A 19,370-nucleotide genomic window follows, 5' to 3' on the forward strand; every position below is an offset into this window, starting at 1 on the left:
TACACTTTTTACAGCGGTTCGCATCTGAAAATTACGCACTGAAGGGGTTAATAAACGCCTCAACTAAAGATTCACTAACCTTATTTTACCATTTGGGTACTGATGTTGCCTAAACAAGCTACCATGTTATATTTACCCATATCTTTATATAGGCGAAGTCCTAAGAGCATATTTTTGTTAGGATCACGCAAGTAGGACTTAATATTGTAATGTTAATCCGTAAGTCTGTACATATGTTACTCCACATGATAACTTTTGAACGGGAATCAATTTATCAATAGATAGCTAGAGGAAATATCTCGGCCGAGTTCGTTAATAGAGACAATCCATTACAATCTTGACTGATAATAGTGAATTAGTCCATCCGTTAGAAAAAAGGATAACTCTTGAACGAAAATGAATTTTTGAAATCTGTTTCTCGCAATAGATACGTACAACGATTACCTCTGCTAAGTTCGTTAATGATATTAATCCATAACTGGTAATAGCGACTTTAACAGTTGCTATCCATACCTCATTTTCTTCCATTGAAACGTAGATAGTAGAAATTACGCATCTCGACATTGTCACATCCTTCAGTGCCTGACATCTACCGGATGAAATTGAAACATCCAGTGCGTAATCTTTGTTATTCGGCGTTTACACTTAGCCGATTTAGTCGCACGACTAAATCGACTCGCTGCATTTGCCACTAAATCGAAGCAACTAGGCCGAATCAGATTGATGGATGTGTTCAATTATTTCAACCACAGAAAATAGAACGTCTTTTAATTCAGTTGCCAGTCGATTAGTCGCCTTCGATCAACAAGCGATTAAGTTGAAGTCCCGTTTACACGGTTGATTAAGTTGAAAGTGACGTCAATTCAACTGAATCGAACGCAAATCGACTAAGTGTAAACGCCCCATTACTGTCTACCAGGGTTTATTTGGTTTACAGAAGTGGATATATTTGTTCAAAGCTAAAGAAAAAGTATGTTCTTGATAGTGTGATACTTCAGCTTCATACTTCCGAGGAGCCAGAGCCGTAGCTAAGGGGGGGCCAGCGGGGCGCCCGCCCCGGGCGCTGATAGCAAGGGGGCGCCGAAGGAGCAAGGAGAAAGAAAAAGTTATGTTGGACATGAGTAAAGACGAGTCGCCCCCAGAAAGTATTGGCGCCCTATTAGATCAATATTGCTGTCGGTTATCAATGAAATACGTAGATTTCTTAAAAATCTTCTTGCTCGCTTCGCTCGCAATCCTAGAGTTTAAGTAAGTCATAACAAGTTTTTACTTATTACTTGAAGAGTTGTAGATGATTTCTTAATGACATGTGGTATACAAGGTGCCGAGTAATGACTTATAGTGTACCAGGAGCATTTTCAAAATCAGAAACGAGCAAAGTCGTGTTCGGCATTTTGACAGTGATGAGTTTGCTTAGTTCAAAACGTTTTTCTACCCAATCCGATTAATCTCGACGCACAGTGGGGCCAAAGCACTGAATTCTTGGCAAAAATAAGAATTCGCAATATGAAGCAGAAAATTGAAAGAAAACCAATTAGTTCGGTGTATGCAGTGGTTACAATAATATTATTTCGACATTATTTTATCAAAAACATAGAGTTTTACATCATAAAAGGAAATGTTCCTTATATTCGCGCCTAAATTATATAACAGATTATATGATTGGGATAAACAAACGCGTGGGCAATATGCTTTGATTTGGCAATTTACAATTGACTTACATTCTTACGCATGAAAGGAAAAAGTGTACTCATTCATTTTACAACTGAATAGTAACAAAATTGAAGAAAAGTTCTTGCTTCTCAAAATTATTTCAAAGTTGTGGAGAGCAGGGCCGGATCCAGGACCGACTTCTGGGGGGGGGGGGGCGGTGGGTTGTCATACTGCTACTATTAAGGGCTCCAAACTTTGGGATGGGTTTTATTTATATATATAAAATAAGAAAGTTCCATTTTCTGGGGGGGAGCGATCGCCCTCCCTGGATCCGCCCCTGGTGGAAAGTTCGTTGTGACAATGAAGCCCCCAACGAGGTCTGGCGGCAAAATTCCCAGAATCGATCTATATTCAACTTTGTCACTGCGTTCATGGGGATCACACGTCTAATAACCTAACACTTGCTCATAAATTCATCCAAGCTCAATTCAAAAGCAGCATTGCATCCAGAATGCGGTTTTCCTCATTTTCATGCGCTATATTTCCCAAAAGTGCAAATATGTGCAGGTGTTCTCTTTGCATACAGAAAGAACAATGTTTCCGCTACGACCTACTAAAAATCACAAACATATTATGCCATATTTTCTACTAAAATGCCATTCTATCGTTTGACTATACTTTATATGCTTTCAGTACCACAGTATTTTCCAAATATGATAGGTAGGGGATTACCATAGGGATATGATAATGATATTAACATCATTCCAAATATGATTATTGACTACACATCACATCAACATTCTAAATATACAAAACGATACACACATGTGGGTTGTGTCACCATATATTCCAGCCACTGAATATCTACACGCCATGTAGGAATAGTCGCATTCAAAGTCAATTTCCTATCTTCTGTCACTAAGCAGCACCTCTCCGGCTTCGGTGGATAACCAAGTTTACACGTCCCATGAGTTCATTGCAAACTGCTATCACTTCTTTTCCTGCACACTATCTTATGTGTACACTATTAAGGTTTCATTATAACAAATTATATCCAGTCAATCTTTTATTTCATTTTTCGAGTTTTTGCTAAGAATTGCCTGGTTTGGCCCCACTGTGTGACGGTGAGAATGAAGGTATGAAAGTGAGAATAATAAAGAGAGATATTCAAGCTGCTGTTTGCGTGGGAATATTAAAAATAAAGGTAAACGAGGGGAACAATAACATTTTCGAACTTCAAGCAGTTGTAGAATAGGGGCTTAAGGGATCATAAATTAGCCTAACGAAGTTCGACTTTTTCAGACTCTAATCACTATCAATGATTTATTTTTATATTCCATTGACATATCAAATGCTTCCAATTCTGAGGAATTTATTGGGGTCATTTTTTCATCAACTTTTTGTATCGCCAGCATATTATTTTGTGCATGCGTGTCTAGTTGTGTGATGTTTTTATCTATCTACATACATATAAAACATAAGTACACACATTCTTCATATATGTGCGTGTTAGTGTATTTTAATATGTTAATCAATAATAAGTACCTTAAATTCGGAACTTTCTATCATTAAGAAATTAAGAAATTACTATAATTTCAGACATATGTAGTAGCCAAAGTATATTTAGGATTTTAAGTACAAACATTGAAAACATATTCTTCACCTCCATCGATCAATATTTAGAAATTCATAAAGAAGGCTCCTTTTGAATTTCCATTACATTTTACAAAATATTTTTTACCGTTAAAAGATCGAAATCAAAATACTATTGATGTGGTCACATACAAAATAAAAGTAAGAAGTTTACAATTATTACTGGAAATTAATACTGTCACCCATTTCGAACAATTTAAAAGCACATAGTTTTTAATGTATTGAAATCATTTTTTATCGATAGTATGAAACGTTGTAAATAGTAGTAACTTTCCATAACTGTTCTCCTAGCGAATTTGTATATAACCAAGGGTAGTTTTGTCAAGTTTAACAAAAAGTCCAAAATAAGGCTCTTGAAAACAGCTCTTATTTGAAAAAGGGTACATAATGATCGTTTTTGGTTGTTGCAATGGTTCGGTCTTTCCAAGAAGATGAATAAAAATTCAGCGTAGCATAACAACAAAAGCTGCTTTTGTTTTATATATATATATATATATATATATATATATATATATATATAATGATTGGTAAGGTCAGTGTAGGGGGCGCTGAATTCTACTTCGCCCCGGGCGCCGAAATCTCTAGCTACGGCTCTGCGAGGAGCTCAGTTTGTTCCTTAGTAATGTTGGGTATATGCAGCCACGAAAGGAAGAATTCTGTTTTTCAAGTGACATAAACAAAAAAATGAAACTTCCAACACGTTCCGTCAACACATGTTGAATACTCTTGTTTGTTTTGTGATGTTTTCCCTTCAGGTGAACACAAATGATTGAGTAGATTATCACGAGGATTTTGATTATTTTCATCGTGAAGAGAGTATATGACACTTATTTCACGAAGATAACAAAATATCTATCTGATTCTTCCCGTTTAGCGTTTGAAAAGCTAGTGTTGCGAAATATACATTAAAAAAAAAAATCTTATAAAGAGAATAAATGAAATTGTAAAATATTTATTTCACAAAGATATTAAAATATTTTAATCCATTGTAATAGTTGCAGACGTATAGAACATAATTGTTTTTTTAAGTCCTACGAAGAATACTTTGTATCTTCATAATCATAATCATGACCATAATCATAATTTATTGCATCCGTTCATCGTCATACAACGAAATTGGACATGCCAGTTATATATACGAAACATTAATACTATCATTACATATGGATTCTTATAGATTCACTAATATACATAATATACATTTTGGTTTCACGTATACGAATTATTTTGCATATATTCTTCAACAGAGTAAAGCATTTTTCTGTCAAGTACCTTTTAAGTGAGATTCTAAAGCTTTTACAGAAACCTGATTTTTTGTATATGGTGAAAGTAGATTGTACAATAGAGTACCTTTGTGAGTAACTTATTTATTGTATAGTATATATTTGTTCTATGTGTATGTAAGTAAATGTCTTATTTAGTTTTGAACAAAACACATTTGAAATTTAAGATTTTTAAAAACATTTTAGAAATGAAATCTTTAAATTTTACGTTCCACGAGTATGCCGGCTAGGCTAAAGGAGACGGTGATGAGAAATGAATGAAATGGTGGAACGAAGAAAGTGGGAGGAAACGGGAGAACCCATGGGAAACCCACGCACACGGTGTTTATCCACCACAAAATTCACTTGGAGCGAGCTGGGATCGAACCAGGGACCCCATGAACCAGAGGTTAACGCCCTAGCACTGAGCCACCGCGCCCCCTCCAAAAAAAAAAAAAAAAACATCTTAGACTAAAAGTATGTTCATACTCCATGATTAACGTTCACCGGTGCCTTGTGTATGTATAACTTATTGTATGTAAAAATTTGTGTTTCTTACAGCTATATTTCTAGGTGGGTCAGACCTAGTGATGGGCAAATTCCCGAGAATATATTTTTCGGGAATATTCTCTGGGAATATTTCCGGGAAGATTCCCAAAAATGGGAATTTTCCAGGAATTTATGTACAATCACAAGAAAATTGTATTGTATTACTATATTATAATTTCAGAGTCAAATTCGTTTCCTCTATCATAGTATATTATTACTTTTGTCTCCAGAGGATTCTTTAAACAGTATATTCTGAATGGTATTATGTTATTTTATTATTTTGATATATTTGGATAGTACGCATAAATGTACATTTACTTACAATATGTTTTATGCTGTTACACCGCTAAACAGTTTAAATTTATATGTAAGTGAATTTTCTAAATTTGACTCTACTCCTGATATTATAGACATATTAAATTTTTAAATGTTATAAACAAATTAGGTTGGGTAACTGCCAGAAGACACATGCCTCACCATTTTATCAACATTTGCACATACATATTTATGTTCACAATATTTGCAAAATATTGAGTTATCTTTATAATTTTGCACTTAATATTGCCACACATGATCTTTCTTACTACCTATTTCTCAAAATTTCATGTAATGAATATTGAAACCGGAAGTAAAAGTATATTTGTATCACCTCTGGTTGCATTCGAGGAATAAAGTCGAACCTAATCCCATGGTATTAATTTCAGTTTGTTGTCACTGTTGGAAACGGAATTCGTAGATCGCCACTTTCTATTGGCATGCAGAATAAAAGTCGTATTGACGATCAATGGATTCCGGGAAACCGCTTCCCGGTACCACTGACTGGTTTTGCTCTAGAAAGATCATGTTTAAACCGGAAGTAGCAGGAAATTTTTATCACTTCAGGTCTTAGTGGAGAGATAAAGATCCTTTACTTAAGACATTAAATAGACGGAAAAAATGTTTGTCGCTTTCTATTCCCGTTTTTGTTTATGGCTATCAACGGTCAAACCGAGTGTGGTTAAGTTCTACCATTTCCGGTTTGAATAAAAGGATAATGGAGAAGATAAAACCTATTCTTTGAACGCTAAATCTATTCCGGAAAAACCGCTTCTTGATATACGAGGGGCAGTCAGAAAGTTCCTGGAATTTTGTTGGAGCTCTTTATTACCACAATATAAGTATACATTTGCTTAATCGCCTTCAAGGGAGGCACCTTCGGAATACACACATACTTGTTTCAGCGATCCTGTCATTGCTGGAAACAACGGTGGAAGTCCTCTTTTGGTATTTTCCAAATATCAGGAATAAAGAAGTATGAAACACTTGTAAAATATTCCAAAAACCAGACATACAAAACAAACTCTCCCTGACTCCCATATATAGGCCTATATACACCATCTTCCAAACTCTCCATGTTTTTCCTTCTTTAGTAGCCTTGATTCAGGTTTTATACATTGAGGTACAGACCAACAGATTTAATATTTTGGTAGTTCAAGCCTAGGTTCTAGTCACCTATATCACTGAGTTTTCTTTCTTAGCCTTCATTGAGATTTTATATCTTCAGGTGCAGATCTAGTTCCTAGCTGCCTATATCAGTGGATTTTGTTATAAACAATAGTGGACCAGGATGCAATAGTGGTCTAACCAACAATAATTTGAAAATGAAAAACACAGAATTAAAGTTTTGCATTAAAAAGTATTTTACAGAGCTTTATATTTGGCATCTAGTACAACGAACCTTTCTTATATGCTAAACTGTAGATCTATACTAAAAGTTGAGATTTATTTTGGTTTTTATTTACTTATGAAATGGAAATGAAATCTTTAAGTTTTACCAGCTAGGCTACACAAGACGGTGTTTTTTTCTTTATTTAAGTTGTGACTTTAGGTTGGTTACGTCACTATTGCACTCAGACCCGCAAATTATTTTGTAATAAAGTAATTTTACTGTAAAAGTCAATAAAAATTATGAATAATGATGAAAGATAGCTGACAAATCTCGTTCCCACTGAGTTTTATTATAAATAATTGTTTTGTCTGATTCAAATAGAGTCATATAGCACTAATAGCCAGGCACTTGTAGCCAACGCAAACGATATTATAGTTTTAATGCATTAGTAAAATCGAGTTTCATTAAATGGATTACCATTTACCTCGTGTACAGTCCCAGTTTAGATAAACATACTTACATTTATGATATATTCCTTTTTTCATCGGAAATTTCACTCTTATTATCTTAGAAAGTGTTTTTTAATCGAGAAACTGCACCATTGGATCAAATTCATTTTAGAATGTCTTACCCGTTATGGGTACAAGTACAGCGTGGTGGCTTATGCCGTAAAAACAACAGTACTAAAAGTACTAACCAACTTATGTTAGGTAGCATTAAAAAGGGAGAATTATATCTAACAGCGCCAGGGCAGGAGCCAACAGAGGGTCCGCACTGTAGCGTAGAGGTACGTTCGTCAGTGATGATGGCCATATGCATAAACGAGGATAGTGGTAAAACACTTCATATAGCATAAAAACATGTCTTGCGTGTAGCATAGCTTTGCGTCACTTCTATGATCAGTTTGTAGACTGTCTTCTCATAGCACTTGACTTTATCGTAGGTTCCTAATGAAGTATGTGATAAAAAGCACACTTAGCATTTCGTATTTTTACTTTAAAAATATAGGTAAGAGATAAGATCCCGAGTTCTTATACCCTTTCTGGTTTATGATAATTTGAAGAAAATAGCATCTGAAAAAGATTAACATGTATTTTTCTTCCCTGCACACTACGCTCTCTGAACACTCATTAGCAATGTCAGTGATGGTCATAAACTCTTACGTACATTGCACTATTAGTCTGAACATATTTTTATTCTTTCCTGACAGAACTAGGAACGGGCTTTCGACTTTATTGGGTAAAAATTTCACGGCGATAGTGATAAACAGGGAGCAGGTCAAAACTCCCACACTCAGGAAAGGCCAAAACGCCCACACAAACGGTCGTAACTCCCACACAAATGGACAAATCTCCAAAATCCACGAACGGTCATAACTTCCCCAGCCAAAACTCCCACACTCAGAAAATATCAAAACGCCCACACAATCGGTCATAACTCCCACACAAATGGACAAATCTCCCAAATGCACGAACCGTTATAACTCTCACAGCCAAAACTCCCACACAGACAAGCGGTCATAGCCCCCAACGGTCATAACTCCCACACAAATGGACAAAACTCCCACACATAGCAACGGTCACAATCCCCACATAAATGGACAAATCTGCCACACAAATGGACAAAACTCCCAGAGCCAAAACTCCCACACTCAAGAAATGTCAAAACGCCCAAACAATCCGTCATAATTCCCACACAAATGGACAAATCTCCCAAATGTACGAACGGTCCAAACTCCCTTGGACTTCTTTTTATTATTTTCAGCGTGTGAAAGTTACAAGATGTGCAACCAGGATCATTTCAAAGTGTGAGAGATTTGTCCGATCGTGTGGGAGTTTTGTCCATTTGTGTGGTGGTTGTGATAATTTCTGCGTGTGTAAGTTTTGTCCATTTATGTGGGAGTTTTGTATATTTATGTGGGGATCGTGACCGTTGCTATTTGTGGGTGTTTTGTCCATTTTTGTGGGAGTTATGACCGACTGTGTGGGCGTCTTGACATTTCTTGAGTGTGGGGGTTTTGGCTGTGGGAGTTATTATGACCGTTCGTGCATTTGGGAGATTTGTCCATTTGTGTGGGAATTATGACCGAAGGTGTGGGCGTTTTGACATTTCTTGAGTGCGGGAGTTTTGGCTGTGGGAGTTTTGACTTAGACCCGATAAACAAGGTTCGATCACACAGCTAAATTTTGCGTGTCAGATGTTTTTATCTCTTTCATATTATTATTATTATTATTATTATTATTATTATTATTATTATTATTATTATTATTATTATTATTATTATTATTATTATTATTATTGTGGTAACATTTTTCAGTTTGTATTATGATTATGATTATTTTATAAGTTATTATTTCTTACCGCAGCGATGCTCAAATATGGAGTTAAGAAGAATGTACAAAAAAAGAAAAATAAGAAATAAATTCAAGTGAAAAGAAGAAAATGGGAAATTAATGCAGACTTTTGAATTACAACAATATTTTTCTACTGCATCGTACAGAAGAAACTTTTTTTGCTCAGGGAATTCTTTACATTAGCATATAAACAAATATATTACAATTATTGCTAAGATTAAGCACAAGACAGAAAGAAGTTAAAAGCTGAACGCAATAAAAATATATTAAGTTATCAAGATTAGTTTCCTAAGATGATTTATGGTCGAATGTACTGTATAACATCGAAAGGGACACACATATAGGATACGCCTATATAATATACTATTTACATCTTCACCTGCTTAACGAAGTTTAACTTTTCCTATAAAATTCAGAGTCTTATATTATTCTGAAACAAAATTACACTTCCGAAACTTTTACAGGTTAATGTCTTTTGTTCAATAAGAAATATCATTTTACAAAAGAGGTATTGTCTGTAATAATTACTTCGAACAAAAAAAACTTCAATGAAATAGAATCGTTTAATACTAACGTTGCTTTTCAAATACAGAAGCTTATTAGAATTTTAAATATTAATTATTAGAATTGAATTTTGTATTCTTGAAATGTTTCGTTCTTCTTTACTTGAGTTTCTTAAAACATTCCACATAAACTTATTGTAGACTTACTATTTATGTGACAGTGTTGGGCTAATTATTAACTTGCTTCCTAATGTTTAGTATTCGCCATCACTAGCTTCGATCCTTTTCTTCCATATTCTTACTGTACTTAGAAGGATAATATTTCCTTCTGGTTTTTGTTCTTCTACATAGCTTGGTTTTAATAATTTCAGAAATATTAGTATTGTTAAAATAAAGGTTACCATAAAATCAAACATTTCTTAGACTCTCTCAATCGGTTAATATTATATTAGAACAAACAGCTTTATTTTAAAATTACATTCTTGTTAAATATTGATGTTATTCACAGCTGCAATGAATGTCCTGATAGAAAAGTATTAACTCCCCACAAATATTATATATATTCTTAGGAAAAACCCTTATCATAATACTTATCCTAATAGTTGTCGTTCTCTGCACTGCCTCTATCTGATGTCAAGATATATTGCTTGCCTACAGGCAATTTGCCGACGAGCTGAAAACTTGGATGTAACAAATAATTACAATAATAAAGACGTAAACATGAATATTTTGAAATAAGACGAATGATCATTTATTTGAACGTCAAATAAGATTTACATCAAATAGATTTAATAGGTTGATTGCAATAAAATCCTTTTTAGGAAGTCGCAATATCCAGTTATGATTTTCAACACAATTTATTAAGCAGTAATACCATTATATAAATTTCATTTTATATTTGTTATCGTGAACAAAGACGGCGTTTATGCATCAAACATTCTTCCCTTTCCGGCCTCATAAATCACAGAGCCTACAGTATTCTCAAACACAATATTTTAAGTAATAACATTATTGAACTTGCTATATTTATGCAATTTATCATTAATATTTATAGGGTGTTTCTAATGAAGAAAGTTAATATTGTTGATACTTAAATGCACCATTTGTTAGTTTTATCGCGTTAGATATATAGCCTTGTATTCGTAGTAAAACAACAAATCAAGAAAGTAGACAAACTATTTGGTGTGTGAGCCAGTGATGCACTGCAAATTGCTACAAAACTTACGATCTTATTCATGTAGAATGTTTTCAGTGAAATTTTGTTCTTGTAAACTGTAGTTTATGACTGGGCAATAACCAAACTTAAAATTGATATCTTGGTCTCGTGTTGTAAACTCAATACACAAAAAGGGGTACCGAATTTAGAATAACTTACTACCAGTTAGCATCATAGAGACAAAAGCAGAAACTATCTTTGTCACTCAATTTATCCAATTCTCAGTGTATGTATGTATAACTGTTATGAAATAATTGATTATTCATAATAGTATCACTTATATGTGTTATGTTTAGTCACTCTGTACTCTTGTACAATATTTTTATGTGTATTTGACTTATCTGAAATGGTTTCTGAGATTTTTAATATTATTATTTTTTAAAAAAATATTGGTTTACTAATCCCAAATTTAAAAAAAAATATATGGTTTAAGTGGTTTAGTAATATGTTAATGAACTAAAGTGAGGTGAAAATAAATGTTAAATTTGTAACGTATTAACATATTAATTTTCAATTCGAAGTGTATTATAGAAATACACTCTCAGCATAAATGTATTATATTGAGATGTTATGTAAATGAATAAATATGAAGATGTTCAATTTATAACTCATTTTCTAAGACCTTTAAGAAATGTACGTACTTCATTTTTTCATAAATTTGTTAATAAAAATTGAATACTAATCATAGGCAGTATGATTAGTAAACATCAAATCAAGATAGTAAAACAACAAATCAAGAAAGTAGAAAAAACTGTTTGGTGTGTGAGATTTTTTTAGATTTTTAGAATGTAGCGCTTCCGTTGCAACTGGCATCGTAAAACCAATGGAAAGCTATACTATCAAGATTAGTAAAATTCCTAAAGTCCACTTCTCTAGTTGCATTGCTATCATTGTAAGTAGTGTGCTATCATTTCTTTAAATATTTCAAATAAATGTGTTCTATTTCTCTAACTTTTACAAATACTTCGAACTGTTTACAGAAACGTTTCAGTATATTTAATCAAAGTATTTTTGAGTGATTTCTTTTTAATTTCTAACTTCCTCCCAATTTGTTTCTTTTTTATCGACCGACGAACCAGTCCGCACATTTATCCAATTGTTCATACAGTATTACCTTTGTTTATACAGTTTATCTCTCTTCCCTTCTCTCATAGAGTACGATTTACGGTACTTTGCAGCTACCTTGTATCTTAAAAAAAAAAAATACACAACTTTACAGGAAAAGAAATAAAATGTTTGAAAAAGTTGGAGATTAGTTAAAGGGCAGCGACTTTTTTTTTTATGGAGAGGTCAGTTTGTTATCGTAATTGACTTCTCCATTAGAAAAGTCGCTGACTTTCAACTTATCTCCCACTTTTTCAATTTTTTCTTTCTTCTGTAAAGTTGTCTTTTGTTTCTGAGATACGAGGTAGCTGCAAGTACCGTTGATTTACAGCTGTTACACCTGTAACTCGAAAATAAGAGCATTAAGCAAAATGAACTGTTTTCAAAAATGTACTTGTTATAATGCAACATCTCTCTTATCTGAACCTCGGATAGTCAAGGCTTAAAAATGCACGCAACATTATTGTAAAGAAAATGATTACAAAGTTTTAGCTCCTTACTAAGGATTTCCTCAAAAAGGTCCTCTTTTCTAAAAATAACTTGGGGTGCTTCTTTCCTTTACATGTAATTAGGATATCTTTACTTTCTAGGCTCTCTATCTCATTTTCACTAATGGCAACTGTGGTTGTCTGCAGGTGTTCTAATGTTTATAGCTGTGCCACTTTACAAGTATTGCATTTGTATGTATACACTTACTAGTTAAAACCGATCTTGGATAACACTTCAAGTGTATTTAACTCAACGTTATTAGTTCACACTGGTAGTTCTGAGAGAATACAAGTAGGAAATTCTACTTTAAGTATCTAAATAAAAGAGTACATACGTATAATGTCCACTCTTGTAAACCTTGCCAACTAACACAGTACTTAATCTCTCAAAGTGCTCAGTTATCTCCACGTGGAATTCAACTCTTGATATAGCTCTAGTGGCTGGTCTCACACGAAGAATGTCAAAATTCCTTATATATTCTGCTAAGTTGTTTGTCTTACTACTAGATCAACAGTATAATTCTGTGCAGAAATTATTCGTGTAAGCGAAAATGAGTCGTACCATAAATGTGCTATACAGAGTAACTAGAGGTTTGGACAATATTAATATTCACTTTAATATTGGAGTTTTCCTACTAAAGAGTAAATAATAGTTATGGAATAGTTTGTCTCGAATTTTTTCAATACTCGTCCTCCTCCTATTTTACCTATCAATTCTTCTATTTCAATGGATAGATCCAGGCTATATAAGGAAATTTACTATTGTTTTTGCATGGTCGTTTTCAGGTTTGTCTACAGGACGCTTTGAAATATTATTGACCGTAAAACTTCCCTTTCCGGACATGGACGATGTTTAAATAAAACTCATGCAGGTTGATCAATAGAATTGTAGTTCTACTATCCAAAAATTTAGATGTAATGGTGTATGTTATTGCCATACAACATGTATGAGCTACAGTATGTTTTCCTAGAATATAACAACAAAAAGTCTTTAGCTGATCGAGATTTGCGGAGGAAAATATTAATATCATAGAGCAGTGAATTCGCTGTTTTATAGATATAGACCTTCATATAACAGTAATTTTAAAATCACTGAATACAATTTCTCTCGAAAAGCAATTTACTTTTTTATATTACATCCTTAAAAAACTTCATCTTAAAGATTAACAATACAAATCAAACACTATATTTTATAAATATAGTTTCAGTTATTATTCTTCGATCTCGCTTGAACTTTTGGTTTTCAGAGAAAAAGAGCGGAACGTTTTTATTTTACAGAAAGGCGATTGAATCAATTTCAAATATGCCCTGTATGCCCTTATGTATTCAGCACTAATTCTGGTACCATGTGAGATTGAAAGCACTAATAAGAACTAGCTAATGACGTGAAAATATTCATTTTTAGGGCGTGGTTGAGCCAACTTCACATTAACCCCAATACTCTTATTTATTGAACAGTAATTCTACGACCATGTGGGATGAAGAGTACCAATTAAACAATACATTCCTATACAGTGTCATTTTGATTTTGAAACCACTTTTAGAAAGCGTTGAGTTGGCCCAACCATCCTACAGGAGAAGGCAGACTTTGGTAAATGAACTTCGGGGTCTTGATAGTGCACATTTAAAGAGTTAATATTACAAACTGGGAGAGCGCAATGGCCAAAAATAATGGAGAAAAACCGTCTTAAAGTTTTTACTCGCTACATATGCCGTACGATGCGCAAATCTATCAAGTGACGGCGTGGCAGAGTGCGGAAAGTCTGTGACTCAGGTGCAAAGGGTCCCGCGTTCGATTCCCGTTCGAGTCAAACTTTTTTGTTTTTCGCATCAACAAAAAAGTAGCCATTTGTAACTATAAGTTAAAATATTGATTTACCATATGTTTATAAGGAATAAAAGAATATAAATTTTCAAATCACTTGTAAAAACTTTCAATGTTTCACTTTAACTAGCAACAAAATTTAATATATTCCGTAGATATATTGATATCACGAGTTATATTATGGTTACGACAGTCGTGTAATAAAGGTTCTTGACGTTCGTGTCTACATCTATTGACAGTGTGCTAATTACAAAGGAGTTGGGAGGAAATCCCCTTTGCTAATACTGGATGTTGCTATAACCAAAGGAGATGTCCCCGTCATTACCCTTGTAATTTGCACATTGTCAACAGATGTAGTCACGAAGCGTCAAGAACATTTATTACACAATGACAATGGCTTCGGTAGCAATAATATTTACGGAGTAGATTAAATCTTGTTCCTAGTTAACATGGAACATTGAAAGATTTTACAAGTGATTTAAAAATTTCTATTGTTTTAATCATTATAAACATATGATGAATTAATATTTTTACTTATAGTTACAAATGGCTACTTTATTGGTTGAAGCAAAAAAGAAAATAAGTTTGACTGGAACGAGAATTGAACCCGGGACTCTTTGAACATAAGTCGCAGACTATGCCACGCCGCCACTTGATAAATTTGCGCTTTGTATGATATGTGCGGCGAGTAGAAAACTTTAAGAGGATTTTTCCCCGTTATTTTTTGCCATTGCGCTCCTCCAGATGTGCACTACCACCTCACAAAAAATGGCCCCGAAGTTCATTTACCAAAGTCTGTCTTCTCCTTGTTAGTAATATACTAGAGAACAATTTGAGCACTAATTAAGCACTAAATCTTAACAATAATTTTTGTATTTCTTTAATATGATTGGGCAAACTTCACGTGATTGAATAGACAACACGTCTACGGCATCTATTGTGGTGTGCACATCATATATATATAGTAAGAGTAATAGGTATATAAATTGAATGTGAACAACTAATATCAAATAGCGATGAACTCATTGATAAAAGGCTGCATTATCGAATAGATTATTTTAGATTATCTTTGAACAAATAAAATTAAAGAAGACTTTGCTAGAAGGGAAAGAACTTATCTCTGCGATGAAGGAAGAGCACAAAAAACACCAAAGAAAAATATTCTTTAAAAAAAATAACGCGTGAAGAGACTGTGATAACCGTAATCTACTTGGGGTTCAGTGTCATTATTTCTTTTCTCCATAAATTTCAAATATTGTATCCGAACATTTACCTTTCTCTGAACAAGTGATTTGAATAAATTGCGTAAGTTTAATTTGAGGACCGTCTAGATATGGAGACAACTCTCAGGTGCGTCTGATGTCGAGTGGACAGAAATAAAATCTACGTGTTTTTGCTAAACGTAGAAAGAATATGGGTTCTATGAGTCAATCAGTGCAGCCATCGCTTTTTGTTCTTCAGTTTGAAAAGCTACAGTATATGCAGAGAAGATAACTAATCTATTCCTTATCATCAACTTGATAATTTCTTTTGTTTTACCTTTCCTTCTTTATTTCTCTCTTTCTTTATTTTCATCTAAGATAATCAATATACTTTCATAGAGTCTAGGTTATCAAATGAAGTGTACGTAGAAGCTGCTGGCAAACAGGTAAGTAATTCTAAAACTTCCGTTATTTTGGCACATTATAACTCCAGAGGACACTACACACTGTCACATTTTATATGCTTCTACTCTAGTTGTGTGTTCCCATCTGAATCCTATTATAACTCATATACTTACGTTAGTGTCACAAAAAGTGTGATATTTTCGTTGTTCATAGATTTTCTATAAAGATCAAGGACACTATATACCATATGAGTTCAACCGAACTCATCCTATCTGAGTTAAAATAAGTAGATTTTAACCTGCTATACAAACGTGTGAAATATTATAATGTGTAGGCTTTTGATTCCGGGTTATTGAACGCCAAATTTTGGTTTTGGATTTAGTGATCCTTTTTTCTTTCACAAAACAAACGATTTTTTCACGCAATCGCCAACACCTATTCGATCTTGACCAAATGTGGTTGGTTAGTGGTAGGGCAGACTTTTGATTCCCGAATTATGAGCCATTAAATTTTAGATTTGGACCTTAATTTGTTTAATAAGAATACCTATTGACTTTATTATGTCGAAGAAATATTAATACTGTGAAAACAATTCATCTTTTTAACTTTAGTAGCATAGTCTTTTTATTCTATTCAAATACTGAGTGGAATACCCATTCTTCGCATAATGAGATTAAGGTTCATGCATATATATCATATTTGAAAGTAAACAGTAAAATATGTCCCTATCCACATGAGTTAAGTAAATAAATAACGAGTGGCCCCACATAGCGTAATCGCTAACGCTTAGGGATGCGCACGAGTCGAGTCGAGTCGAGATTTAAGCCTGTCTCGACTCGACTCGAGAAAATGTTGTCTCGACTCGAAAATATGTTTGTGTCTCGACTCGATAGTCTCTGTATCGACTCGACTCGAATTCGAGTCGAGACGTCTCGAAATTCGAGTCGAGACAAAATATACGAGTTAAAATATACGCGCACATAAGCCAGAATATTATGACTATCTACCTAGTTGTCCGTATGTCCACCTTTGGCACGGATAACAACGGCGAATGTTCTTTTCATGGACGTAATGATCCTTTGTAGGTCGCTGGAGGGAGTTTTCACCACATGTGCACACACAGGTCACCTAATTCCTGTAAATTCCGGGGAGGGGGGGCGATGCGCTCTGACGTCACGTTCAATCACATCCCAGATGTGCTCAATTGGGTTCAGATCCGGCGAGTTGGGGGCCAATACATCATTTTGAACTCGCCCCTGTGTTCCTCGAACCACTCTATCACACTCCTGGTCTTGTGACATGGTGCATTGTCGAAAAATGCCACTAACGTTGGGAAACATGGTCGTCATGAAGGGGTGTACGTAGTCTGCAAGCAGTGTGCTTGGCCTTCATGGTGCTTTACCCAAGCTTCACTAGACACATGGATGCATATGGGTAACCTTGGCCCATATCGTTGGGGGTGGGGCAAAACATTCGTGCACAAACACACACACACACACACACACACACATATATATATATATATATATATATATATATATATATAAAACCTTTGTCGACCCACTTCTGGATTGAAGGACTCTCCAATTCTTTTTACACTATCTATTTTCGGCAGTCTGTTTCTACGTGTCTCCACACTGCTTCCTAATTTCGTCACACCATAATGTATTACAACGTTTTCTGGATCCTTTTTGTTCCCTTAGGATCCAGTCAAGGATTACTTTTGTCCACCTATCATCAGTTCTTCTTGCAATATGACCAGCTCCCTGACACACTTGAGTCCTTTTATATTCGCGATGATATCGGTCACTCCTGTCATCTTCCTGATCAATGTATTTCTTTTCCTATCTCTTCGGGTTATTCCAAGCATACACCTCTCCATGCTTCTTTGAGTTGTATATGCTCTCTCCCTATGGGAGTTTAAGAAAGAGCATTATACATTAACAACTGATCACAAAAAGTTGTGAATTCAACCAGGCGTAGATTTTAATTCCTACTTTAGATTGGAAGTAGCAACATATTTTAAATTATTGCCTTTGGTATAAAAAATCGATTATAAATATTGAATTTGTGGTGGCAAGCTACATGGCATGAGCGAGAATTGCGATTCTTCTTTTCTTTCATTATTAAAAGACAACAAGTTTTATTTATTGACTGTAAGATTCACAAGCTGTAACTAGAAGTATATAATATACATTGTTCACTTGTGCACATGTAAACTCTTTGTTTCGAAAAAAATATATTCACAAATTTCCACTTGGGCAGGTAGTCTTCGACCTTAAATTGTCACTTCTTGAAACCAACCATACATTTGCTTCTAATGTTTTAACCAAATATTTAGCATCGTAGTTTCGAGAAACCCTCTCTGATTTTGGATCATTATTGTGTAGTTGGAGTGTGGGAATGATATAAATACTACTCAGGCAGATATCCAGCCTAACTTTATGTCAGTTTTTGCGGATGAGACCTAAAATTAAGTCTTTGCCTCTGTGCTAAAAATTGTTTTAGTCAATAGCTGGAACGCCTTTCCCTAGAATAATTTCGCGGAACACAATGACGCAGAACAAAAAGTTCTAGATTAGTTCTTTATTGTGCTTTAATAGGATATTAATCTGCTTAAAATATGACAATAATAAACTGAAAAGATACAAATTTGGAGCGAGACAAATACAGCACAGGAACTGAATTCGGACACCACATTGACTTCCTGTAATGCAGAACTGGTGCGTTCCGGCCCATTTTAAGCCCCGCTTAGCCAATCTTTCCCTGATCTTTGCCCAATCCCTCATATTGACCCGAGCCTTAAATGTTGTTAAGGAATTACCTGGAACAACCTATCAGCACAATATCCACATATTCCTTCACCCCAGATCATTAATAGTGTTTTTTTCGGGAAAAAATCTCCAAAGAGGGTATTTTAAAAGTAAAGAGGGGAATTATAGTTAAACACATGTTTTTAATATCCTGATTTCCTCTGAAAATTTGCCTGAAGGGTATTTTGCACTTGAGTGTGTGTGTATGGAGGAGAAAGCCCCGGCTCACCCTCTGAAAGATATATTGCTTATCAATAATACTGGGAAATCACAATATTAGGAAATCCAAACATGAGCCAGTAAATATCACATTTATAATTTTGATTTAATAAGTTAATATTTCACTTACCGCTAAATGTAATGATATGGAAACTGGACTTCAACTGTTAATGGGGCTGGAGCCGCCTTCCTCGAAGTGTTGCTTCTGAATCAAATTTGTCGATAATCTGAGAAACGTTAATGTTATAAGACCTTTCTGTGCACAACACAGCTAAACTACGAAATTTTTCTTAACCCATAGTGCTACGAACGTATGTTTTTAGCCGTCTCAGGCACGAAAAGGAACGTTCACTGGTTGCGGAACTGACAGGCACGGTTAGAAAAATCTTGTAAACTTGGTTCAAGTTTGGGAAGCATTCGTAAAGATTCAATTTTTAAAACAAATTTAGAATCGATGAAAAATCATTTTCAATCTG

General features: G+C 34.4%; 1 protein-coding gene across 1 annotated transcript in view; it reads left to right on the forward strand.

Annotated features, from left to right (window-relative positions):
- LOC145691868 (alpha-tocopherol transfer protein-like) overlaps positions 1-9,565 on the forward strand; it is a 41,946-nt gene extending 32,381 nt beyond the window's left edge. The window contains exon 8 of the mRNA XM_081767178.1: positions 9,132-9,565. Within this exon, the coding sequence (XP_081623304.1) occupies positions 9,132-9,187 (56 nt within the window). The 3' untranslated portion in view covers positions 9,188-9,565. The remainder of the gene's footprint in view (positions 1-9,131) is intronic.
- The last annotated feature ends 9,805 nt before the right edge of the window (positions 9,566-19,370 follow it).

The sequence above is a fragment of the Thermobia domestica genome, chromosome 8 (assembly GCF_964235325.1).
Source record: "Thermobia domestica chromosome 8, izTheDome1.hap1.1, whole genome shotgun sequence".
Lineage (NCBI taxonomy): Eukaryota > Metazoa > Arthropoda > Insecta > Zygentoma > Lepismatidae > Thermobia > Thermobia domestica.